The sequence below is a fragment of the Kogia breviceps genome, chromosome 2, assembly GCF_026419965.1.
Source record: "Kogia breviceps isolate mKogBre1 chromosome 2, mKogBre1 haplotype 1, whole genome shotgun sequence".
Taxonomy (NCBI): Eukaryota; Metazoa; Chordata; class Mammalia; order Artiodactyla; family Physeteridae; genus Kogia; species Kogia breviceps.
Genome location: NC_081311.1, coordinates 164,393,730 through 164,420,970, shown reverse-complemented (window position 1 = coordinate 164,420,970; position 27,241 = coordinate 164,393,730). Strand labels below are relative to the sequence as shown.

At 38.3% G+C, this 27,241-nt stretch overlaps 3 protein-coding genes across 9 annotated transcripts in view; 2 read left to right on the top strand and 1 right to left on the bottom strand.

Annotated features, from left to right (window-relative positions):
- Positions 1-23,987, top strand: part of HSPD1 (heat shock protein family D (Hsp60) member 1) — a 31,761-nt gene extending 7,774 nt beyond the window's left edge. For 3 of the 4 annotated variants that reach the window (XM_067026497.1, XM_059054303.2, XM_067026498.1), the window contains exons 9-12: positions 415-660; positions 1,050-1,224; positions 1,509-1,687; positions 2,072-3,683. In XM_067026497.1, the coding sequence (XP_066882598.1) occupies positions 415-660; positions 1,050-1,224; positions 1,509-1,687; positions 2,072-2,224 (753 nt within the window). In that variant the 3' untranslated portion in view covers positions 2,225-3,683. Of the gene's footprint in view, positions 1-414; positions 661-1,049; positions 1,225-1,508; positions 1,688-2,071; positions 3,684-22,823 lie in introns of those variants that run through there. The other variant, XM_067026499.1, reaches the window with a different exon arrangement.
- Positions 9,415-25,914, bottom strand: COQ10B (coenzyme Q10B). 2 transcript variants are annotated; one of them, XM_059054298.2, is made up of 5 exons: positions 25,475-25,914; positions 20,572-20,721; positions 16,152-16,344; positions 11,902-12,003; positions 9,415-10,466 (listed from the first exon to the last, which is right to left on the bottom strand). In XM_059054298.2, the coding sequence occupies exons 1-5, from the start codon at positions 25,594-25,596 to the stop codon at positions 10,299-10,301; spliced, it is 735 nt and encodes a 244-aa protein (XP_058910281.1). In that variant the 5' UTR covers positions 25,597-25,914; the 3' UTR covers positions 9,415-10,298. The 2 variants fall into 2 exon arrangements, with proteins under 2 accessions (XP_058910281.1, XP_066882601.1); XM_067026500.1 differs by lacking the exon at positions 20,572-20,721 and having other exon boundaries at positions 25,475-25,678.
- The window catches only part of SF3B1 (splicing factor 3b subunit 1), a 60,958-nt gene continuing 59,469 nt past the window's right edge, over positions 25,753-27,241 (top strand). For 2 of the 3 annotated variants that reach the window (XR_010839159.1, XM_059054287.2), the window contains exon 1: positions 25,753-26,072. The gene's annotated coding sequence lies outside the window, so the exon portion shown is untranslated. The remainder of the gene's footprint in view (positions 26,073-27,241) is intronic. The other variant, XR_009334053.2, reaches the window with a different exon arrangement.

Here is a 27,241-nt window from a genome sequence, read left to right as displayed (position 1 = left end):
AGATTGGGTTAAATAGTGATAAGGTTCCTTTCTTTAACTCACCAAGAGTCTGGCCCAAGAATGGGCTTGCTGACTAACCTGTTTTCAAGAATGTAGTAGAAAAGACATGGGATCTAAGAGTTAGGCCTAGGGTCTACTTTTGGTTGCACCAAAAGTATGGCCTTAGATGAGTTTTCTGAGTTCAGTTTTCTCAAAGTTAATAATTGAGAATTAAGTGAGTATTTGGAAATGTCATGAAAGGCTATATTCAGACTTTGTTTAGTCTAGCTTTGGTCTCGAACTCTCACATTTCAAAGAAACACAGTATTGCAAGATGGTTCTTCAAAACACCTGTAGGATATGTTATTAATGAACTTGGTGTAATGAAAAAAGCTGTAATTTGTAATTTGTTCATTCTTTAAAATGTTTTTATAGGTATTTGGAGAAGAAGGACTAACTCTAAATCTTGAAGATGTTCAGCCTCATGACTTAGGAAAAGTTGGAGAGGTCATTGTGACCAAAGATGATGCCATGCTCTTGAAAGGAAAAGGTGACAAGGCTCAAATTGAAAAGCGTATTCAAGAAATCATTGAGCAGTTAGATATTACGACTAGTGAATATGAAAAGGAAAAACTGAATGAACGTCTGGCAAAACTCTCAGATGGTGTTGCTGTGCTAAAGGTAAGATTCATTGTTATAAATAAGCTTCTTGGGTTCTAAGCCCAAGATGACTATTTCTGTGGTATGTAACCAAAATATTTAGGGAATCATCTTTGTGGAGATATTTATTATGTAAAATTTCTTTACTGAAACATTGCTTTCTTAAAACCAGAATTGAACTTGTAGTGGGTGAGTTGTGTGGGAACAGATGTTTTGTTAATAATCTGTCTAGGGTCTGACTTCTGAGACACACTCTATTAGCTGTTTAATCACGTAGTTACTTGTAACAAATAGGCAACCTTTTAAAAATTGCTTTTTAAGTAAACTAGGTGCTTTTTAATGACTGTTTTGGCAGTCAGCTTCTTGAATGGGAGAAGCTATATTAACTGGAATTCTTTTTTAATCTTTAGGTTGGTGGGACAAGTGATGTTGAAGTGAATGAAAAGAAAGACAGAGTTACAGATGCTCTTAATGCTACACGAGCTGCTGTTGAAGAAGGCATTGTTTTGGGAGGGGGCTGTGCCCTGCTTCGGTGCCTTCCAGCCTTGGATTCAATAACTCCAGCTAATGAAGATCAGAAAATTGGTAAAAAGTTACCTTAGTAATGATACTTGTAGCCTGATTTTGGTCTTTCTGTTGTTAGAATTATATTGTTGCTTCCACTAGATGGAATAAGAAGTCATAAAGCAATTTACAGAATAACAAAAGTAGAATAGCACTGATGTCAGAAATCTTTCAGGGGGAATGATTTGACCTGTGGTATTTTCCCAATTGGAATTTTTCTACATCTGCACTCTCACAAGTAGAATTGTGCTATAATAATTACAAAGGAAAGAACTAAATTTGCTAAAAATTTATTTTTTTTATAGGTATAGAAATTATTAAAAAAACACTCAAAATTCCTGCAATGACCATTGCTAAGAATGCAGGTGTCGAAGGATCATTGATAGTAGAGAAAATTTTGCAAAGTTCTTCAGAAGTTGGTTATGATGCTATGCTTGGAGATTTTGTGAATATGGTGGAAAAAGGAATCATTGATCCAACTAAGGTAAATAGTTCAGTGTCTGAAAATACTTTCAAGAACTCTTCATTAAGTCTTGTTAATTTGTTTTTTTTTTAAAATTAATTTATGTGGTTGCGTCGAGTCTTAATTTTGGCACACAGGATCTTGCAGTGTGGTGCGCAGGCTCTTTGTTGAGCACAGGCTTCTCTCTCGTGGCACATGGGCTCCAGAGCACGCAAGCTTCGTAGTTGCAGAGCATGGGCTTAGTTGCCCTGCAGCATGTGGGATCTTAGTTCCCCGACCAGGGATCGAACCTGCGTCCCCTGCATTGGAAGGCAGATTCTTAACCACTGGACCATCAGGGAAGTCCCAAGTCTTGTTAACTTTTTACTAAGGAAAAGTAATATTTTATCAAAACTTTTTTCCTAGGTTGTAAGAACTGCATTACTGGATGCTGCTGGAGTGGCCTCTCTGTTAACTACAGCAGAAGTTGTAGTCACAGAAATTCCTAAAGAAGAGAAGGACCCTGGAATGGGCGGGATGGGTGGGATGGGAGGTGGGATGGGAGGTGGCATGTTCTAATTCCCAGAATAGGGCTTTACCGCCGTCAGTGAGCTGCGAGGGGAAGCTCAGGGCAGTGTTCCTCACCAGTAACTGGAAGAGAGGTCAGTTGAAGGAGATGACTGAAGAAAAGGCTGGCTGATATTTTAAGAAAATCACTATAACCATCAGTTACTGGTTTCAGTTGACAACATAGAATGGTTTACTGCTGTCATTGTCCATGCCTACAGATAATTTATTTTGTATTTTTGAATAAAGACATTTGTACATTCCTGGTAAATGAGTATTAGAGCCATGCACCAATGTACTGCTTTCAACTTAAATCACTGAGGCATTTTTACTACTATTCTGTTAAAATCAGGATTTTAGTGATTGCCATCAACAGATAAGAAGTTAAGCAGCCTTTCTGTGGAGAGTAAGAATAATCATGTACAGAGTAGAGTAATATCCAATTATGTGACAACCTTTGTGTAATAAAAATTGTTTAAAGTTAATTGTGTTAGCCTTTCCATGATCTAGAGGATATGAGGAATGAAAGAAAGCCAGTTGAAGAGGGAGAGGGGTAAGGTAAGGTTTGACCCAAGTCTTAAAATGTTATTCTCCTTATAGTTTCCTTATGTTTCTCTGTTTATCTTTGCTACAGACTGGATTATATTATTACATTGGTAATGAGGGAAATTTTGAAAGGTGACAACTGTGAATGTTGTATGTGTTGAGGTTTGGCCATAAAGAAAAGGGCAGCTTGTTTCTTTTAAGGGTTATGGTTACTGTTCTGGAGTCTCAGCATCACAGATAAGCAGTGGGTTCCCTGCTAGGTACCCACAAGTAAGGAGGTTAGGGTTTACAGTATGAGTGTACTTCAGTGGAAAGGAGAGGTGTGCCGTTCAAGCATAATGAATAGCAGGGAAGGGCATCCACAACTTGATAACGCACAGCCCAGTGTCATCACCTTTATAAGAACTCGAAGTGGGTTTCTGTCTCAATGCACTTAGTCTTTATGAGATAAGACAGTATAGAAGTATGGCTTTTAAAACAGCTGTGTGTGCATGTGTGTGTGTGTTGGGGACAGATACTGATTTGCAAGATAGAACACTGCTTTCTAATTTAAAGCCCAAGATCTTATGCAACAAGAACATTAAGTTTTTTCACTTAAACCTGTGCCAAGAATGTAGTCTTATCTTGGAGCTATAGAATCGATCTGCTTGGTGGGAAGAAACTCCACGTTGCTCAGTTTGACCCTGGGGTTGCTGCTAAGAGGTCTGGTATAAGGTAGGCACTGAGGCAGATGTTTCTACTTTCCTTATCTAATATGAATAGTTTGGACAGGAATAGAAGGAAAAAGTCCATCACAGATCAAAAGTCAAAATCACTTGAAATCCTGCACCTAGAAATACCTTCGCTTTGTTAACTTGGTTGGGTTAGAAAAAATGACGAGATTAGAGGGGACTGACTGAACGAATAAAAGGCATTTTAAACAAAACTTGTCTAGAATGTACTTATGGTTATTCAAGTGGCAAAAGGCAACCTAGCTAGTAGTATCAAGGGTTGGAGGAAAAGAAACCATGGGGAATGGTTTTATATGGTTTGTATTTTAAAGGCCGAACGAAATGAGTAGAAGAATAGGTAAGAAATGAGAAACACTGGGACTTGAAAGATTTCTAGGTGCTTTTTTTTTTTTTGTAGTTGCTGTTTGATCAGGGAATGACTAGAGCCTAAAGAGATCAACAGGAGAGGAAAATTTACTAGGTGTTATGTGCTAGACCCTGGACTAAGTCCTTGGATTATTTTAACCCTTAGAACAATCTTTGATTAGGAATTACTTATCAAACCTATGCTACAGTTAGTAAACTGAGGCTCTGAATGGTTAAGTAATTTACACAAAGTCTCAGAGCTATTAAGTGGTAGACCCCAGATTTGAACCCGGGTTTAATTGAAGAGCTTAAACCAGAGAGCAAGCCTGGAATGAACCCCTAAGCCATGATCTAGGCAATTTTTAAAAACCCGAAAGCTGCAGCCAGAGAAATGAATACAGATAAATGGGGCAATTCCCTTTTCCTTTTGACTAGAATAACTGCACAAGGTGATTGCAGTTTGGAGAGATTACAGAGAGGAGCAAGAGTATCAAGGATCAAGATGGTTCCTTCTAATACCATTTGGTCAAGACTAAAGATGCTAGTGACTAGGTGAGGAAGCAGGAATGGTAGATCTCTGAGGAAACTTGCTCTGGGCACTCATGGAAATCCCTTGGGAAACCACACAAAATAACAATATAATGTCCAGGCCCTAATTGCCTTGCTGTGAGAGCAAGCAGGATTTATTTGAACAGCATAGGCTTTTCAAGGCAAAAATTTTGCAAGAGTGTGTTAGAACAAATCTATGAGCCTGAGAGAGAAGGGGAATGGAGGGGACACAAACACACCCAATATTTAGCCCTGACCATGGAGGTGAAGTTGTTTGTTTAAATTTATTTAATTTATTTATTTATTTATGGCTGTGTTGGGTCTTTGTTTCTGTGCGAGGGCTTTGTCTAGTTGTGGCAAGCGGGGGCCACTCTTCATCGCGGTGCGCGGGCCTCTCACTATCGCGGCCTCTCTTGTTGCGGAGCACAGGCTCCAGACGCGCAGGCTCAGTAATTGTGGCTCACGGGCCCAGTTGCTCCGCGGCATGTGGGATCTTCCCAGACGAGGGCTCAAACCCATGTCCCCTGCATTGGCAGGCGGATTCTCAACCACTGCGCCACCAGGGAAGCCCAAGGTGAACTTTTATAAAGACAGCTGGATCTGCTTTAAAAATGGTTAAAGGAGTAATCAAGGAAAAAGGAATGCCACTATGAAGTCAGATCCTGCTATTTCAGGAAAAGAGTTGAGAAAACATTGTTTCTACTGCAATCTGGGCAGTTCCAGCTAGGCAGAAGGGGAGTCCAGTAACCAACTAACACTGGTCATGAATAATCAAATGAAAGAACATCCAAAAATGGGTTTTAAGATAATAAATTTTCCAAATTTCCCAGAATTTAAAATTTGAAGTTAACCTCCCAAGGGAACGAAACATTGGAGCTGAACTCAAGAACCTCATGAATGTTGATACATTCATGACACAACATTAAGTTTCTGTTTATACTGACAAATCGGGTCAATATATCACAAATAACACGAGTTAGTTACTGACAACCACACAAAACTTGAAGAGTACTTCATTTCCAGGAAAGATATCAAGTTTCTAAGCATTAAAATATCTGAAACACAGGATGTAAGAACCTCATGATGTAGCAAGTTTTGATACAAAAAGGATAAACAAGGTCCTATTGTATAGCACACAACTATATTCAATATCCTATGGTTAAACCATAATGTAAAAGAACATTTAGAAAAAGAATGTGTGCGTGTGTATATACATATAAATATAACTGAATCACTCTGCTGTACAGCAGTAATTAACACAGCATTGCAAATCAACTATACTTCAATTTAGAAAAACAAACAGAATTCCCTGGTGGTCCAGTGGTTAGGACACCTCGCTTTCACTGCCGAGGGCCAGGGTTCCATCCCTGGTTGGGGAACTAAGATCCCACAAGCCACGTGGCACAGCCAAAAAACAAACAAAAAAAGGCACTCACCCTAAGGTTCCAGGCTCAGAATCACTTTGGCCTGTGCTGTCAGGTTACACATCCCCACCAAGAATTTAACAGTCGGTTACCAACATCCTGCAACCTCAGCTGGTCTAAGATGGTGTCTCTTCTTGAGTCTAATTAATATACTGAATGTCCAGAAGGATATAAAAAACACTCAAACAGTCAACCTCAGGAGAAATAGAAATGTAAGAAGCTGAAATAGTAACATCATTTATGTGTAAATATTATTACTGTATCATTATAACATTGTGGGGTTTTCTGTCTCATAACATGTTTAAGACATTCAAGAGAATCTGATATATTGAATTTGCCATTTTAATTAAATGTTTAGAAGTCTTTGAATATAATATTTAAATGTTCAGGGAAGTTTAATTTCATATACTCAGATTGATCAGTTATATAAGCAGTACGTGAATATCTAGAGAAATGCTGTTTAATTTTAAAAGAAATTTCATTAATTCTTAGATTAATAAGACATTAAACAAGGTACAAATAAAAGTATATTACTCCTTGCTGCAAAGCCCCTCTGACATTTAAAACAACAACAACAAACTCAAAAAATTGTCCTTACCAACAATGTAAGGAATTCCAGGGCAACTGAGGGGAAGGAGTAGATGAGGGATATCAGTGGATCTATAGGAAGTTAGAAAATTGATGGAAAAGTGATGTGACTTACAGTTGATATAATTATAACCTAAGAACCTGAAGAAGGAATACAAGAAACAAAGTACTTAGTCCCACAGAACTTCCCCAGAGATTTAGCATTTGGACTCATTGGATACTGGGAGTCAAGGGAATCAGGTATGGCCAAGTGTGGGAGTGGAAAAGAGGGTGAAATTAGCTGAAGGATTACTGAGATATTGGACTCCTAGGTCTCCAGTTTCCCACACCGCCAGGTTACTATTGCCTACAGGTTAATTCTCTGTGGAAATTGAATAGGAATGAATCTCAGCCTGGGACACCAGAAAGAGCAGAGCTGGGGTAAGAGAAGGACCTAAAAGATTAAGGGAAAGCCTATATTCCAAACTGTGAGACCCTCAGTCCCTTACTAAACTTACAGAATGCCAACAGCCAGGCATTATTTCTACTCCATCTCTCCCTCTTCCTATTCCCAGCCCCATATTTCTCTAGGGCAAGAGATAGAATCCTTAATGCAGGAAAACTTTAAAAAGACCTCTAGATTCTGCCATTTGGGGAGTCCACCAGTGAAAAGGCTGGCTCACCCGATCACCTTACAGTGAAACTCACCAGTCAGTATGCCCCATCTTAATTCCAGTAAACCGTATAGTACTTTGCCTTCAAATATTAACGGACAAACAAGAACCATTAGACAGTCGAGGAAGCCTTCAATGTGACGAGAATAGCAAAAACCAGAAGGGGCCTAAGGGAAACTTAGTATCTTAAGAAAGATGAGATCTTGTTTCCTTAAAAGATGAAAGCTATGAAATAAAGGAACAATTAGAAAACAAAAAAATCTTGGAAATTAAAACTGGCAAATATAAAATTAACTGAAAGGTCTGAAAGACAATTGAAGAAATCTAAAAGGCAGAACAAAAACAGATGGAAAATAGGAGGAAAGAAGATAAAGATTTAATACAAGAAATAAAATATCTAAATACTTAAGAATTCCTGAATGAAAGAACCAGAGAATATGGATAGGAGGAAATTATCAAACAAATAATTGAAGGAAATTCCCCAGCACTCATAGAAATGAGCCTGTGACTGAAAGGATCTGTAAGTTGCCCTGCACAATTAATAAAAGACAGGACAACACGACCGATCAGCATGCATTTCCATACTCTTTAACTACCCAAGGTAAAGAGTAGATTTTAAAAGCTTCTAGAGACCAAAAAAAGGATGCTAAAATGAAGTACTGGTTATAAGAATGGCATCAGACTTCTCAAGAGCAGCACCGGATGCCAGAATACAATGAAGTCAGATTTTCAAATTATGGGGGATGGGAGGGATTATTTTTAATGTGGTGTTCTATATTCAATCAAGTGTGAATATAAAAGAATGACATCTTCAGATACTCAGGGATTCTAAAAATTTAGCTCCCATTCGCCCTTTCTTAGGAAGCCACTAGAGGATTTCCTCAGCATTTTGAGAGTTAAAAAAAAAAAGGAAGCCAAAAGATCCAGGAAATAGGAACCCCAAGAGGAGAGAGGTGAAGGGAAATCCTAGGATGATTAGGGAATTACACTTGCACAACAGCATGGAGAGCAATCAGTTCAGATTGGAGCAGGATGAAAGGGTGGCTGCAAGTAACTGAATACCTAACTCTAAGTGACTTAGACACTCGAGGTCTGTTGTCTCACGTAACCAGAAGTGCCCACTACAAGGTTGGTTCATTCAACCCTTGATGTTAGGGTTCTGAATTGGCTTTTCTGGAATCATTGCCTCTTCCCTTTTTCCCATCTGAAAAGATGGCAGATGTAGCTGCAAACTTCACATCCTCATGCAACCAGGCAAAAACCAAGGAAGAGAAGTTTCTCTTCCAAGTTTCTTTCCACGGAGATAAACACCTTATCTAGCAAGTCCTATCCCATCAATCCTCCCCTCAGATTTCACTGACCAGATGCCAATTCAAGAAGTTTATAAAGGTGGCGTTGTTTTCCCTCTTATGATGTGGAAAGCACAGGTGCCAAATTTTAAGTCCACAGGTCACAGACTTCAGAGAAAACACAAGAGCATACATACATATTTGAGCCAGAATACATGGGTTTGTCTCTACCACTTAACAAGACTTGTGTTCTGACAATACTTGGGGAACCTCATGGGTCAAAGGGATGGCTAGATCAAGGCAATATTGGGGTATTCCTGGGTTCCCTTACCAAAATACCATGTACATACTATCATAATACCAGTACAGTCACACCCAACCACTAAGTTAGATTCTAAACCTAAGTTTACTTATGGCACTTTAAGAACAGTGGTAAAGTACAGGTTCTTATTTCCATTAAAAGTGCAGTAATACTGTACAGGGAAAAAGAGAAAATATCTGGGGTCTTATCTTTGCTGCTTAAAAAGAAAACTTTGTTTAAAAGGTGCATAATTTTTTCTTTTTTTTGGCTGTGCCACTCGGCACGCGGGATCTTAATTCCCTGACCGGGGACCAAACTCACACCCCCTGCAGTGGAAGCGTGGAGTCTCAACCACTGGACTGCCAGGGAAGTCCCCAAAGGTACATAATTATATACAAACTACTTATGCTCTGGGAAGATACCTCATTTGTACATGGAAAAATACTTTACCTGTATGAAGGCATAATCAAGCTCCATGTGAGTAGACTGTAAGAATCCTTCACCACTGTATACCCACCATGTGGCAGCGAAGCAGCTACTCACAACAGATTTACTGAACAAATTGATACAAACATGCATTCATATAGGGAATGAACTAGTAAGTTCCCTTGCTGATCTGAGGAAACAAGGGAAGGGTAATTAATGCAAGAGCGTTGTTGGGTATGGAATGAAGGAAGGGAAGGGAATCAATATTGATTAAAGGAAGACTGAATTTTGCCCAGATTTGTTTCTGTGAAAGTATTTTAAGACATTTCAATAACCAAAATAACTGTACAAAAAATAAACAAATTAACTTTATTAAGTTACCACTTCAGTCCTTACATTGATTTGTTTACAAAAATATCAGTTTGAAATTCATTATTGAAAGTGAGTACACACAATAAATAGAAAATAAGGATGCAAGGTGCTGGAGACATCTCAACCAACTTATCTTCATCTACTGCCCACTGCTGACAAAATTTGACATGCAAAAAGCATTTTTGAAAGAGCAGTCAAAGTACCGGGGAAAGGGCTGCAAACTATGAGAAAAGTAACTTAAAACTCTGGACCACTCACCAAAAAAAAAAAAAAAAATCACTGTTTATCTGGAAGCTAACCTCAGTATAACACCGAATTATCTACTACTACCCACAAGAACAATTTAAAAATAAGAAAAGTGCCAGGGAACCTTCATTAACAGTATTTTTAAGTTAAAGTTTTTACTTTAAACATCTGATGATTCCTCAAATATCCTAAGCCATAAGGCAGACCCTAAGACAATAAGTTATAAATAGTCTGAATTTAATAACTTAAAAGTGATATGGTTAATATAATACACACTGCATGAGTATCTCAACCAACCTCTTTCAGGTGAGGTGATAACTAAAAGGTTTAAATTTACAGTTTCAATTTCTGTTCAGAAGAGTGATGTCAGTATTCTAGCAATAGTGATGACATCCCATTATTGTAAATATGCTAATATACATATTACTCTGAATTACACTTGATTGAATTCTATGTACACGTGGTTCCATATTCCAAGTGCAAATTTTCAATGGTATGCGTTTACAATCAAAGCTGGGTTTGACAAATGCTTTCTGACTTCTGAAAGCAAATGATGAAAGTACTTCCTAAAAGTGAATAAACTAGTTACAAGTAGGTGACCATTTCCTTTTTCTCTTTACGTGTGATGAACTTCATGAAGCATTAATTCCCGAGGTATATTTGTTTCTGGACCATACAGCTTACATGCTCTTCTTTCAAAGGCAGCTACCATCTGCTTTACAACTTCATCGAAAAACAATGTGGCAAGCTGAGAGTGTAGAAGTGAGCGAAATTCAAAAGAAATCTGTAGGAAAATGTTAATAATTATTTTAGAAAGATCTTTCTTTTACTAAATCTCCACTTAGGGTAATGGTGCTCACACTGTGAAATGGGTTACTCGGCCCAGTACCTAAGGCAAGCTCTATGGGTCTATCTAGATGAGATTTTTTAACAACTCTCAGAAGAGAAGAGATTTGTTTACTGCAGTAAGCACAACAATGGCTGAACAATAAGCTTAAGTAAACAAGGCCAATGAATCTCATTTTGGGGCAAAGAGTCTGCTTTTATTAAGTTAAAGAAACCTGGAAAAAAGCTTTGCTAAATACCATGTTTATCACTTTGGCTTCTTATTAATATGCCCCTTTTCGAGCTACCTTACCTTCCAAAAGGAAATAAGGAAGGGAAGTGATCCTTCCGATATGGTATTCCCATGAGAAGTAGTAGCAGAAAGATTAGATTAACCCACAAAATAGATGGCGAAGGTGGTTCAATCTTAAAGTAGACAATGATTTAGAACTTTCTTTATATCCCCTCAAGACAGAATTCAAGGCAACCCAGTTTAAGAAATAATATCTTAAGGACCTTAAATATCCATTAACTTCTGAATGTTTTAATTTTTTATTTTAAAATAATTTGATTTATAAAAAAGTTGCAAAAACAGTACTAAGATTTCTCATACACCCATCACCCAGATTCCCCTATTTCAAAGTCTTATATAATCACAGTAGAATTAAAACCAGGAAATTAACAGAGGGAGTTAATATTACTAGATAATAATGCTATTATCTAATCTAGAGAGGTTTCATTCAAATTTCCCCAACTGTCCCATACATGCCCACTAATTTTGTAATGAAAGCAACTTAAGAGCTAAGAATAGCATACAGTAATTTACTCAAAATTATAACCATTTCTTCTTTTTCAAAGTATTTATTTATTTATTTATTTGGTTGGTTGGTTATGCTGGGTGTTAGCTGCAGCTTGCAGGCTCATTCGTTGTGGCACGCGAACCCTTAGTTGCATGTGTCTTATAATCGATGGACTTGTAAAAATTAGAAAATAGAGAAGGGATGACTATTCAAGGTTTAAAGGAATAAAATAGAAAAAGAGAAAGGGTCATTAGCATTCTTTTCTTTTCTGTGGCCGCGCTGCACAGCATGGAGGATCTCAGTTCCCCAACCAGGGATCGAACCTGTGTTCCTTGCAGTGGAAGCACAAAGTCCTAACTACTGGACCGCTAGGGAATTCCCCTAGCATTTCTTCTTATAAAATTAGTGCAAAAAAAAAAGTTAGTGCAGAAAAAGGTATTCAATACTCAGAAATCTGAGATTTTAAAAAATTGTCAGTAATTGCTATGCATGTAGGTTATTAATTATGACATCTGGGTTCTAATAAAAATGGATTACTCCTTCTTTACCAACTTCACCTGATGTTTGGAATAGAGGGCTTTATGAGAGACTTACTGAAAAATCCAAAGTACAAGTTCTTGGGTAGCCAGGAAGACCTGGGCTAAAACGCCATACAGTCTCCAAATGATTGAAGAGCTTCCCATCAGTACAGGATGCCTAGAACAAAATGAAAAAAATAAAACCACAGTTAAATACCATTTGGATTGTGCCCAAAATCTACAACTGAAGATGATTTCTTTGAGAAGTAAATATTTTTATAGGTCAGACCACAGGTGACCAAAACATCTCATTGTTAGCTTGGTACTAGGAAGTGATCTCTGGCCAATATAAGCCATTTTCCTTTCTCCTGGGATCCCCAAGATTGCCACTTGTTCTCTTCCACTGCTGTCACTCACTATGCTTCTTAAAGTTCTCCTCCCACAACAAAACAGGGAGTGACTACCCGGAAGTTTATTTCCAGCTCTGCCACTTATAAGTGATCCTGAACAAGTTAATTCCCTGTACTGTATTTCCTTAATCTGTAAAATGAGTATAATGCCCATCTTATACCATCAGTATGAGATGGCTAAATTTAATGTTTGTAAGGCATTTGGCACAGATCCCTAGAACAATTCTATAATTCTTCTTTGCAACCCAAAGATTTTTTCCTATTAATCACATTCAGTCTTTTCCTAACTCATTATTCTTTATTTCTAGAGGCCTCTATGGTTTCAGTTTTCCTGAAAGTGTGGCCCTGACCCTTGTCCCTGACCCACTGCTTTCTGACCTCTCATCTCTTCTGTGCTCATGTTTATTTTACATGTCTGTGTACACACTGAAACATAATACACAGTAATACTATGTGCAGTACATCCTGACATTTCCCATTCTATATCATTAAAAAATGTTGGTTGAGACCCATTAAAGAGTTGCCTCCTGCAGTGTGAAAAATGGTGGCCAGAACCATAGTTACTAGTCCATTGTTAGGACAGGTTATGACCTTGAATGAAGTTCAGTTTCTTTATTTACTATCCTAAGATGCCAGCTGGGCCTTATTATACTAGTAGACAATTGACCTCAAGAATATCTATCACCTTCCCTCAGAAGCAGGCTATTTTAAAAATTCTTGTTTCAATCTACACTCCCCTCCTCAATTAAGCCTTAAGTTTTCAGCAATTCTGGCAAATCCTGGGGCCGATAAATGATCAAGCCCCTCTACTCCCTGTCTTTTGGATAAGTTATCGCCCTCAAGAATTTAGACTGTCCCTCTGCTGAGGCTACACACTACAAAATATATTGCAAAATAAGGACCTGCATAGATAAACTCTGTTTCCCCCAAGTAAACAGTCATTTTTTCTCCTATAGCTATAGCCTACCTAAACACAGAATATAGGATTACTTCTCTGACTATATCTGGCTCTCTCTAAAGATAGTTCAAACTGGGGGCTAAAGAGCTAAAAACCCATTTGCAGTTTATTCCTCACTTCCTCTTCATCTAAACCCTTTTGAATTAATTATCAGATGGTAACACAGTAGAATCATTATAAACTGCCACCATACTAAAAAGCATTTTAAAAGATATGCTCTATTTACACATTTATAAAAAGAACATATTATTTTAATTTTTAATACGGAAACCAGTGAATGTTTTAAAACTTATTTAGACACAATAAAATAAGTCATTAAAATACTAACTACTTTAATAGCTAATATGCTAATTACTTCTCACTGGGGAGAAGTAAAAATTTTCTTCAGAGAGTTTGGCTTTATATATAGTTCAATAATGACCATCCAATTTTAAAAACCATCAAAAGTCTATAATAAAACCTTATTGTTTCAGTTATCCAACTTCATTTATTTACTTTTTTTGTTTTTGGCCATGCCTCACAGCTTGTGAGATCTTAGTTCCCCAATCAGGGATCAAACCCATGCCCCCTGCAGTGGAAGCCTGGAGTCTTAACCACTGGACCACCAGGGAAGCCCCTGTTTATTTACTTATATTTTTAATTTTTAAAAACTTTTTCAGTTACCCAACTTTAAGATAATGCATTCCACCTTTCTTTACAACCACATAAGAAGCTTATAGGAAATTTAATAGTGAAGGAGAAACAGCTGTTGGGAATAATCACTGTAATATAGTACCTTCCTCTGACCACTTTTTCACAAAATGTGGCAGTGCTATACTCATATCAATAATCCAGCTCAAGGACCCATGGATTTTTACTGGTATGTTTTGATAGGGACAATACTGCCAAAGATCTCATTCCTAACAGAGATACTGAACACAGGAGGAAGGTTTCTGGCCATTACAGATTCAGGTAGACTAGAATCACTGACATGTTAAGTCACAGGCACATTTGGGGCAGCTAACAATTCACAGAAAATGTCACATGGCTTCTGCTGCTTCCTCAGTTATAATAATTTTTATTATATGTCACATATGTGTATCAGGTATTAAAATCCAGAACCTGAACCCAGGGAAAATTGAAAGCTGAACATAGAGAGTTGTGTGTTATTCTCAAATGTGTCTTTAAACAATAAACTAGCACACTAAGTGAGACAGTTTATTTTAATGGAAAAATAGTTTTGGAATCAGACACACACAGTATGAATTTGTGTAAGGCTCTTAATTTCCCTAAGCGTCATAAAATTGAGATAGCAATGACTATCTAATACATATTATTATAATTAAAAAAAATACTTTCCTTCCTCCTTGGCAGTGTTAAAAGTTACTGAAATTATTATGAACATCTGTGGATCTACAATAACCCAAGAACACAGTAGTGAGAACTTCATAAACAAAGAGGCCTCACGACTCCTGTCATTGTAGTACTGGTGCTGAGGATACAGAGATGAAAAAGAGGATCTCCCATTCCCTCAAGTAGCTCGATTTTGTCAAGCAGAAATCCAAATGAAGAAAGAAATTATACTACAGAGTGATAAGAGAAATAAATAAAGCATGTTTAAAGCCCAGAGGAATCACCGAGGTAGAACTAGTCATCTATATGAAAGGAAAGGGAGAAAGCAGGTTGGAATTTGAAGGATTAACAGGCAAGGAATTTCCATTATAGGTAAAAGAGGGAACAATATGCAAAGGCACAGGGCTGTGGAATAAGCACTATATGGTTCATTTATGGAAGCCAGGGAAGGGAAGAAAGCCAGGAGGAGAAAATGAGACTTCTTTAGAGTTCTTTTAGTTAGATGCAGGATATGTTAAGATCTAAGTTATGAGTCTGAATGGTAAGAGACTGAGGTCAGGGGACTCAATTTTAAGATTACAGAGATATTTGCTGCTGTCAGACAGACTAGAGTCTTGGCTGTGTAACCTTATCTAACTGTTCTAGGCCTTAGTGTACTCAACTATAAGATGGAGAATAAAATTTGCATCTCAAAGGGCTGTCGCGAAGAGTAATTCAAGTAAAGCACTATCAAGAGCTCAGTATGTTAGCTATTTTAAGTGTAGTATAGTAGGTGAAAACTCCAAAACTATGAGGCAAACAGGTGAAAACAGTTGTAATAATGACAGAGTCCCACAGTGGGGCACAGTCTTTTAAGTGGAGTTGAAGTTTTGAGATTGCGACTAGGGTGGACTCCAAGGTCTTAGCTTCACTGGACAGTATACTCTTTCTAGTATGAGAGTTGTACCTCCTCAATGCCTGACAAAGAGGTGACAAAGGCATTTAGCTCTGGCCAATTACCAAGAAATGATACCACCACTAAATCCTGTGAGCACAAAACACAATTCAGCTTTGAAAGTCTTTGGTCATCACACTCTAGAAATTCAAAAGAAATGAGCATTACTCTGTGGAATTCTGCCTTTTTGTGTGTTGAAGTCTGGGTACCTTTTCTAAATGTGTACCCTCCTCTGAGAAGAGTAAAATGATTAATATATGCATGCAACAACACTTGGCATTTCAGTACCTGGTACATGGCAGGATGACTTCAATAATGTTTATGTTCTCCATATTTATATCTTTTCTACCTTTCTGCATCCTCTCACCACTTTCCCTTTCTTAAGAAAAAGTAGAGCAAGTATTAAAACATTTCTCACTTCTGCAACCAAATCTTTCCTGTGGGTCAATAGTCCTCAACAGAAGCACAAAAGAAAAAGCTTCTCATTTCCACATTCTAGTTAAATTTCTATTTGGAAAGAATAATGCTAATATTGTGTAAAATAACATGATTTAAGAGATATAATAAATAGTTTGTTTTTTCGCTCCTCCTGTTAGTTTAGGGAAGTCTTCTTAATGCTATTATAATTTAACCTATTTAACATAATCAATATTTGAGGAATATTTAAAAACAACAAAAACCAAAACCATTACCTTTACCAAATGTGGTTTCACCAAGGTTACCACTGATGTATAGCGCTCCAATACAGGTGGAAACCCAATCTCTAATCGTGTTTTGCAGTATCCAGATCTCCTTGATATTACATCTGATTTTTTGCACCAAGGAACAAAATGCTTGTAATCCTCCATTCCTGATACTACATCATACATTTCCTGCATAGAATATCTTACAAAAAAAAAGGAGAGGTGTTAACTGCATCTATTTGTATGGTATATGTACACTTTAAATTGAATATGAATAAAGTTTACTATGTATGAGGCAATAAATCATTTGGCACACATATAGAACCACACTCTGGGATGAATGTCTTCAAAACACAGAAAATAAAAGGATAAAAGGGAGCTAAACATATGTCTATAGCAGAGCTTACAATGTGGCAGACCACAGGTTGAATCTGGCTTGCAGATATGGTTTTTAAAATTTTAATTAGTGACCAGCATTTAAAAACTGAGACTTTGAGAGAAAAAATCTAGAAGCAACCTAAATGTTTATTTGGTTGATAAACATTAATAATTGCTTAATAATAAATGATTGATGAATTATGGTACACTCATACTGTGGAACTCTATCAGTTATCTAAAGGGATTAAGATCAGATGTACAGTTGACCCTTGAACAACACAGGTTTGAACTGTGTGGGTCCACTTATACACAAAGTTTTTTCAGTAAATTTAGTACCTGTATTTTCATTTTACAGATCTTTAAATTAAATGTGAGGGAAAGTTTGTGTTCAATTAGAGATCACAATATGTGGAATCAAAACAACTAGGGTTTGAGTCTTGATTTTATCCAAACTGTTTCATCAGCTTCCTGTCTTTGAGTGAGTCATTTAACAATTCCTCGTTTGGAGACAGAAATAGCAGTATGCAGATTTTTTTTACTGCGTGGGGGTCTGCACCACCTAAACACCCCGCTTTTCAAGGGTCAACCATATACTTTAGAGCAAAGAGGTTTACAATATATTGCTACATGAAAAAGGGCACACTAAAGCAGACGGGATATATATGATTCTATTATCTATCTGAGAAATATTTTAAGTGTATACTATATTTCCTCAATTTTAAACATTCGGGATTTTTTCCCCTGAAAATAATTATGTTAATAGACTGTCTGTAATGAAAATACATTTAAAAAGTCCTAGAAGGATACAGATTAAACAATTACCAGTTAATTCAGGAAAAAGAAGTAGGAGTAAAAACAGACTAAGTCTTTTAGTACATATTTCTAAATTGTTAAGTTTTTATACAAGTATGTGATGATTTTGTAATTAAGAAAAAAATCTATAACACACAAAAAGGAAACCTCTCATTCTTTTTATGAGCCAGCATAACATCCTGCGAACCCAAGCCTCACAAAGAACATAAAAAACAAAATCTATAAACCCACATTACCTGTAAGTATGGAGGCAAAACTTCTAAATATCAGCAAATATAATAGAGCAATATATTTTTTAAAAAATACAACAATCAAATGCAACTCATTTAAGGATGTTTGGATGGTTTAATACTAAGAATTATATTATTATAACCATATTAGTTAGTCAAAACAAAAACATTATATGATTCCCTCCATAGATAGTAAAATACCAGAAGCATTCCTATTAGAGTTAGAAATAAGACAAAGGTGCTGACTATCATCATTGTTATTTGACATTTTTCTGAAAGTATGTCAAAATAATTAAATCAGAGCATGAAATATGAGGCACATGTGTGGAAAAGAATTAGGCAAAATTATAAATTGGCAGGTGATATGACTATCAAATCAGAAGCTAATCAATTCAGAATTCAGTTATGTAGCCTGTTGAGAAATATATAAAAATTAATATCGTTCCTATACTAACAAGTAGAAAACAGTAGCATAGAAATGTAAAATACATAGAAATAAATACAACAAAAAACCATCAGGGTTTAAATGAAAAACCAAACAACAAAAACATTGTGGATACAAGTAAAAGACAACTGAATGAGAACCAGATACATATAATTCTTGGTTATAAAGACTCACACTGTTAAAACATAATTCACCTCAAAATGATATAGTAAACAACCACATTCTGAAGTTTAAAAGGGTATTTTTGGAATATGACAGAATGAGTGTTTATACATATTTAATCTTTATGATCATGAAATGAGGCCCACAGCAGAGGGGGGAAAATAAACTTACCCTCCCCATGTTCTCAGACACTAGAAAATAAAAGCCAAAATAAGTCCCATGAAAAAGTATGAAACCTGGTAGCCTGGAAGCTACTTGTCATAAAAGTAGTCTACACTGACTAAGAAAGCAGTATAGCATAGCAGTCAAGGGGATGGACTTTGTAGTCAGAAAGTACTGTTCAAATATCAGCTCTAAAACATAGTAAGTCATATGTCGCTGGCTAGGCTGCTTAACCTTTCAACTTCATTTTCTTCATCCATAATTGAAAAATACCTCTACAGGTTCTTTTTTTAAAAAAAAAATATTTATTTATTTCGCTGTCCAATCTTCATTGCGGCATGTGGGGATCTTTCACTGCAGTGCTCCCTTGTGGTGTGCGGGCTTCTCTCTACTTGTGGCATATGGGTTTTCTCTTCTCTAGTTGTGGTGCAGACTCCAGAGCGTGTGGGCTCTGTAGTTTGTGGTTGAGGCGCGTGAGCTCAGTAGTTGTGGTGGCGGGCTTAGTTGCCCCGCCAAATGTGGGATCTTAGTTCCCTGACCAGGGATCGAACCCCCGTCTCCTACATTGTAAGGTGGATTATTTACCACTGGACCACCAGGGAAGTCCCTACAGGGTTCTTTTAAGGGTTAAGTGAAATAGTTTTAGCATAATGCACAATGCTTACTAGGCACTTAATAAATGGTAGCTATTATGTGTTTATGTCAAATATGGGGGAAGACGAAGATCATTAGATAAGACCAATTTGTAATAAAAAGAATTTTAACATGAGAAAGAATAAGGAAGCAAGTAAGAATAAGTAAATATGGTGGGAAAAATAAGTTTAGGAGTCATGATACAACGTAATCCCTCTGAGCTTCAGTTTCCTCATCTCTAAAATGGGAATAATACCTAGTTCACATGGCTATAGTGAGAATTAAATGAAACAATAAATATAGAGCCCCCAGCAGTGTCTATCATATGGCAAGTACACAATAAAAGGAAGATGTTATATTTCTGAATCAAAAGGAAAGCAGACCAATTCACTATTTGATTTCTCATCCTTTTGTTGCCATGTCTCTTTTCAACAGATACCAGCTGAGGCAAAGATGTCTACCTATGCAAGTATTTACACTTGCTTTACGTGGCATTATTGCTGGCTACCTGGAGGCTACAATTACATAGCTGTAACATGACTAGTTCTTGCCAATAATATCTGAGAGTAAGCACTAGGTGTCACTTCCAGACCAATATGATTAAGAACCAGGTGTATCTTTTTAAGAGACTCTGAAGACTAAGGAATTACAAAAGTCACAAGTTGGATAGAGCCTGGCTTCCTGAATCACTGCTCGAGGATTGCTACCTATGGATTGGGAATTCCCACTTCAACTTTACATGAGAAAGAAAGAAACTTTTGGGTTTTACCTGTATGGTTGCTAGCATTACCTTAACTAATACAGTGACTATCCAGTAATAACGGTAAATTATGTGACAAACGTTATGAGTATGCCCAAAGTTCTTTACTGCAGAAAAATTCGAAGGGAAAAAGCAACTAAATAAAATGAATGAAAAGTACTTTTAGAAGAATTCATGTAATATTTAATGGCTGTTGGGAATTAAGACCCCCTTGTAGAAATTCCCATATGAAGGACTGCTTGATTTCTGGTTTAGCAGATCTGCAGACTATACTCTGCTGTATATACCCCTAGATGAGGGGCCAAACCTGGCCTGCTGCGTGGCTCTGTAAATAAAATTTTATTAGAACACAGCCATGCCCATTTATTACATATTGTCTATGGCTACTTTTGGGCTACAGTGACAGAGCTGAGTAGTTGCAACAGAGACAGTATGGTCCACAAACCTATTTACTAACTGTCCCTTTACAGAAAAGTTTGCCAAGCTCTGCTCTAGATGGTAGGGGCCTCTTAGCATGTTTATATGTACTTACCTAGGTATGTGTGTATGTGAGGGAGCTATACAGACATATCTGGCTCAACATATCAGTAATGTTGCCACTATAAAAAAGAACAGTGTACAAAAAATGCAGGTCATAAACAGTTTAATTATTTCCTTTAAATGTCAAGATTTAACTCTATCCTATAAAGTTACCACATGACTACATTCAACAAATATTTATAAAACGGCAAGGGCTAGAAAATTAGAGCTTAGTCTGTAAGAAGAGAATCCAGATAAAAAGAGGCATGATGTTCTATAGAAAATTGTGAACACGCTCTTTTAGTACAACTATTATTTTATACAAACCCTATAATTCTCCTCTCTGAATATTCTTTTCTTTTGTTTATTAATGGTGCAGCAATTCTGAAGAAAGTTCTTGCATATATCTCCTTAGGCAAAACTGAGGTATGTAGTGGAAGAGTTCTGCTCATCAGTATACCACAGGAAGCTAAATATCTAAAAAGACAAAAATTACCTGATTGAGTAACATTGACAATTAAGAGAAAACACAAACTACAGAGATTGTAAAATAACAATCAGACTTTAGAAGGCTGTGCAACCTTAGAATATTCCTGAAAAAATACACACACACACACACACACACACACACACACACACACCACAAATAAGCTTCTAAAGCACCATAAAGAAACTAAAAAGGGACTTCCCCGGTTGCACAGTGGTTAAGAATCTGCCTGCCATATATATGGAATCTAAAAACAAAATCAAAAACAAAAAAAAAATCGTCCTGAAGAACCTAGGGGCAGGACAGGAATAAAGACGCAGTAGAGAATGGACTTGAGTACAGGGGGAGGGGTAAGGGTAAGCTGGGACAAAGTGAGAGAGTGGCAGGGACATATATACAGTACCAAAAGTAAAATAGATAGCTAGTGGGAAGCAGCCGCATAGCACAGGGAGATCAGTGCTTTGTGACCAGCTAGAAGGGTGGGATAGGGAGGGTGGGAGGGAGGGAGATGCAAGAGGGAAGAGATATGGGAACATATGTATATGTATAACTGACTCACTTTGTTATAAAGCAGAAACTAACACACCATTGTAAAGCAATTATACTCCAATAAAGATGTTAAAAAAAGAATCTGCCTGCCAATGCAGGGGACATGGTTTAAGCCCTAGTCCGGGAAGATCTCACATGCTGTGGAGCAACTAAGCCCGTGCGCCACAACTACTGAGCCTGCGCTCTAGAGCCTGTGAGCCACAACTACTGAGCCCATGTGCCACAACTGTTGAAGCCCACACATCTAGAGCCTGTGCTCCACAACAAGAGAAGCCACCGCAATGAGAAGTCCGCACACCTCAACGAAGAGTAGCCCCCTCTCACTGCAACTAAGACCCAATGCAGCCAAAAATAAATAAAATAAAATAAATAAATTTTATTAAAAAAACCCTAAAAATACCAGCTTACAGTTATGGTTAGAAGCTTGTAACAGAAAAGGTATCTCTCCCAGAAGTTGGCTTTTAGTCTGCAGTCATGTTTTACAACATATTCTTACCCTAGGCTTGCTTGGATATTCATCATCCAATTTTCAACTCATCTACTCAACTTGTTTTCCCAGCTGGATCCACAGGGGTTTCCTTAATTCTTGATCTACTCTATGAGATTTGAAATTAGGTCTTGCTCTCCCATTGGATATCTGGTGGCCTTGTCAGACCTGCTGCTCAGTTATCTTTTACCTTCCAATCTCCATTTCCATGTATATATGTAAAAACATATGTCAAGGTAATTAGAATGTTAACTGTTTGGGTGTTTCGTAATACAGATGCCTGATATGCTCTTGTTCACCTAGATGTTTTCAGCCTTTATTCTAATAAGATTATTGCATAACTGTTATACACTACTATTCGTGCATTATTAGTTCACATACTTATTGAGCGCCTATTCTGAGCTAGGCACTAGGGATATAATGGTGAATAAAACAAACATGAAGATTACATTCTAGTTGGGGATTCAAAAAAAAATCTCAAATAGAAATGGGTGTGGGAACATGTAATTAGGACCTTTAGACAGAGTGGTCCAGGAAATCCTCTGAGGTTGTATTTCAGCTGAGACATAACGGATAAGGAGGCATTAGGCATGATAAGAGAGAAATAGATATGTATGTACATAATAAATGCATGTGCACATATATATAAAATCTCTCTCACACATACGTGTGTGTATGTACATGGGAGAAGGAGAGGTAGATACAGAACATTTCAGGTACTAGTGAAAGAGCTTGGCAGCATCCAGTCACTAAAAAAGACAAACAGTGTAACAGCAGTATAGCAAGCCAGGGGGAGAGCACCATGAAATAATGTTAGAGAGACAGGTTGGAGCTGGATCATGCTGGGGATTATTGGTGAGGATAAAGCAATTTGGAATTTATTCTCAATGAGATGTTCTTGAAGTGTTCCAAGTAAGAGAGCAATATTTCATTAAATTGAGTCTTCAAGTTATTTTTTTAAAGTGTAATGGAGTGGCCTGGTGAAACCTCATGTTATCATATATGAAATTTGATTTATATAAGATATGATTTACATATAAATAAAATTTCTTTAAGGACACTGAGACGCTACAGTTTGGCTGGAAGAGAAAATCAAGTTAAAGAATGATTGAAGAAATTGGCGATATTCAGCCAGAAGATAATGGTGATACTTGAGACTATGGCTCCAAAAATACAAGAAAAAAACTTTTGAACAATTAAAACTGTTTATAAAAATTGGGTAGACTTATTCCAAAGGTATTGAAAGAAAGGTCAATTAAAATAGTTAAGCTAAATGCTTCATGACTATGGAAAAGAATCAAGCATATGAACTGTATGAATGAACTTAAGTCTTTTAAGATAGATTCATCTCCTAGAGAGAATAAGGGTGTCACGTGTTCCTAAAAATCTTTTAAAATATGATGTTATGTGAATTTTAAAGGCAGTGATAATATTTTTAAAAGCCTACTGTAATTTTTTTGAGTAAAACTATGGAGTTTGCTTTAAAGTGTAATTATGCCAATAAAAGTGACTGACAGTTATTCTGCTGAATGAAGCAGAACAGTGGAAATAAAATAATTCGGCAGGGACTTCCCTGGTGGCGCAGTAGTTAAGAATCCCCCTGCCAGTGCAAGGGACATGGGTTCGAGCCCTGGTCCAGGAAGATCCCACATGCCGTGGAACAACTAAGCCTGTGCACCACAACTACTGAGCCTGCGCTTTACAGCCCGACTGCCACAACTACTGAGCCCACGTGCCACAACTACTTAAGTCCGCGCATCTAGAGCCCGTGCTCCACAACAAGAGAAGCCACCACAAGGAGAAGCCCACACACCACAACGAAGAGTGGCCCCCGCTCGCCGCAACTAGAGAAAGCCCACACGCAGCAATGAAGACCCAACACAGCCAAAAATAAATAAATTTAAAAATAATAATAATAATAATTAGGCAGTTAATTTAGCTTCCCCCTTAAAAAAAAAGACACAAAATATAATTTATAATCTCTGGTAGCCATACAGATTATAAAAACCAAGCTTGGTGTTCAAAATGCCTAATCACCCATTTCCCTTCTAAGACATTCTTTAGATGTCTTTAACTGTTTTATCTATTTTGCTCACTTTTCGTATAGATACCTTCTTATCTATTATTGGAAGCCAATTACGTGGCAGATACTATGCACAATTATTAACAATTTTCTGATAAATCAGACCAGAAAAAGCAGCATCTGAGATAAACCTTTATTAAAAAAAAAATAAGAAGACCCTTGCTTCTGAAGAGGTGAACGGGCTGTTTTGGAAACTTACTTTTCACTGAATATGGTTTTGAAATTTTGTACCAGGTTCATGTAATACGGTCTCCCTATCCCCCGAAAAAGAAACACTCAATCTGATTACAATCATAAGGGAAATAAATGCCTGTGTTTAAAGCAAGTTAACAGGCGTTTTCTGATCAGTCCGCATACTATGGTTACAATGCCCTGGACTGCCCATCTATTTTCACATATTAACAAGAATATGTCTTCAACCTCAATACGAGAACCATACAATCGTATATATGGTTAAACCATGAAACGAAAACTGGACCAGATGAAGGACAGTTTTTTGGTCATAATCTTCCAATACTACATCCCAAATACCCTACTACAATAAAGGCCAGAATCTATGTTAATGCTTCAGCCTTGCAATGAACTCGTAAACTCTCTCCCTCTTCATTATCATAAACAGTAACTATTTTATCCTGGAATTTAAGCCTTAATTTGATCACTAAAGCAAGTTTTAGTTTTATTTGCAAGCCAGCATTTTATAAGAATAATACAAGCATATCTAAAGCATGATACAGTATGTTCTGCTTAAAACTTTTTCAACCAATAAATGTCTAAAAGGATTTGGAGTTGGTTGGGTTGTTGGTATTTAAAAAAATTCTTCATTGAATCTAAATGTCCTGGAGCTCAACCAGATTTGTGCTTTCTCACTCCATCCCGTGGTTTACAACTGAATTAATTTTAAACGTTAACTTTAATTTTTGAGCATAATTTATTTAAATGACATTAATAAAAGAAAACTAAGTGGTAGAAGTATGGGATCTTTCGTGTCTCCACCTCCATCACTTACCGAAAAAGAACCAACCAGGAAAATCGAAGGCAGACTCTGGTTCAAGGTTACAGGACTTCTAAGTTACAATGGCATGGAAAAAAATCCAAGTCCCCGGCTTCGGTTTAGTTTAGCAAGCACCAAAGGGCGGGGGCAAAGACCGCTACCAGAAACTGGGAAAGCACGTCTCGCCATCGGATACGCTGGGGGAACAATGGGGGCCTTACTGCCAGGCCACAAACTCCCACACGCCCATCAACCCACAACTCCTGCGCCGCAAAGTTATGACTTTCCGAGAGCAGCAGCAGTAGGCCATGGGGAGGAGGCCGGAAGAGCCCAAACGCCCCCCGCCAAGTCGCTTTATCAGCTGCTTCAAAAGTCGCTTAGCGGATGATTCACCGCCTCTCGTGAGGGCAGCGAATCACAAACACAGGACGGAGAGCCCGGGACAGGTCGGCGAGCCTCCGGCCAAGGGGGTGGGGGGAAACGCGCGGCCCTGAGAAGGCAGAAGACCCTTTCTCTCCAAAGACGCGGAAACGCATCCGGTCCGCCTGCCCCACCCCAAATTCCCCCAGTCCCCTTGCTCAGCAGGCCTGGGCTGAAAACTACCCTCGCCGCTGCGCCCCTGTTGTTCATTACCTGACATTCCGCGCAGGCCCCTGCGCTGGAGCCGGGGATCCGGCCGCCGCCGCCGACTTCGGACGGCATCGCGAGACCACCTTTTTCAGGGCCCTCTGACCGGTCCGAGCTGCCATTATCATCTGACTAAAACCGGTCGCCAGTAAGCCGGGACCAGGCCCACAGAACCGCCCTCCTCCGGCGGCCCCGGGCCACCCGGCGCAGCCGCCATCCAACCAATCGGCGGGCCCCCTGAGCGGTCAGACACGCCCCTTCTCCTTCCCCGATTGCGCAAAGCTGACGCACGTTCCCACTACCGCAGGCCCGACTGTAAATGCGTTCGTCATCCTGCCGGCCAATCAAAGGGAGCGCAGGGCCGGCTAGACGCAGCCCTCTCTGCCGGCGGGTCTGCAGTTCCCGCCGCGCGCTCTGGCCCCTTACGTAAGAACTACCGTGTCCTCTCACCTCACCTCCCGCGCTGGAACTCTTCCCTGGATTCGCCAACTGCCGCGGTTCTCTTGGGTGCTGCTTCCGCTCGCGAGGCCTGCCACGTGATGCCAGCCCAGGGGCGGGAGGAAGCCCGAGGTTCTGGCTGTTGATTATGTAACTGTACAAACCGGTGAGTGCTGGGCCTTACCCGCCATCCTTGCCGGCTGCGAAGTCTGGCCGTCTTGTTGTTAATGACTGTCTAATACAGTGCCTAACGTGCTTACCCCGTGAGGTTTTTGTGAGGGCACTATATGGTCACGGCCTTACGGAAGAGACTTGGTTCTATTTGCCTTCTTCCTGTGTGGCCAACATTTTAATTGGTGTCCGTGCATGGTTTGGGTTTCCCTTCCTCCATACAAACCAGACTTTGCTTCGATTTACCCATTTCAGGAATCATTCATCAAGTCTTGACATTTTTTTCCCCTTTGTTTGTTCCCAGGTACTTATTTAATCTTTATATGTCATAGTTTCCTGTAAACTGTGAAGTGAGAATAGCCGTACTACTTACTGCATTTTGCTGCTGAAATGTAGTCAACAAATATTTATGGAGCACTCACTGTTCGCTGTTTTAGGGGCTGGATAAGTGAACAAAAGTCTTTACTATCATAGAGCTTATATTCTAGAGTGGGGGGAATCAATATATTAAATCAATTAATATAATACAATGTCTGATAATCATATGCTGTAGAAAAAAGTAAAGCAGTGAAAGGAGATGGAGGGGGTAAGGTGGGGTGCTGTTTTATATAAGGTGATCAGGTGGGCCTCTGAGGAAGTGATAATGAACAGAGGGCTAAATGAAGTGAGGAGGTGAACGATATGACTGTTTGAGGGGGAAAGTATCTTCAGGTGGAGGGAACAGCAACAGCAAAGGCCCCAGACACAAACATTCTTGCCATGTTTTATGAGGAGCAAGGGCTTTGGATCACAGTGAGTGAGGAGGAGAGTGGTAGGAAATGAGATCAGAGGTAGTGAGGGGTTTTTTATAGTACTTGGGAGGCCATGGTACCAACTTCAGATTTTACTCTGTGTGTGAAGGGAAGTCATTTGAGGTGACTTGATCTGATTTATATTTACATAAATATTCCAGCTTCTGTGTGTATGTATTATTATTATTTTCTACTCTTGCTTTGTTCATTGCAGTCATCCCTTACTAGATGCTTTGTGGAGTGAGTTGAAATCACCAGCTACAAATAACGTCAAGCACTTTTCTTTTTTTAAAAAAATCAATTTATGTATTTATTTATTTATTTTTGGCTGCCTTGGGTCTTCGTTGCTATGTGCGGGCTTTGTCTAGTTGCA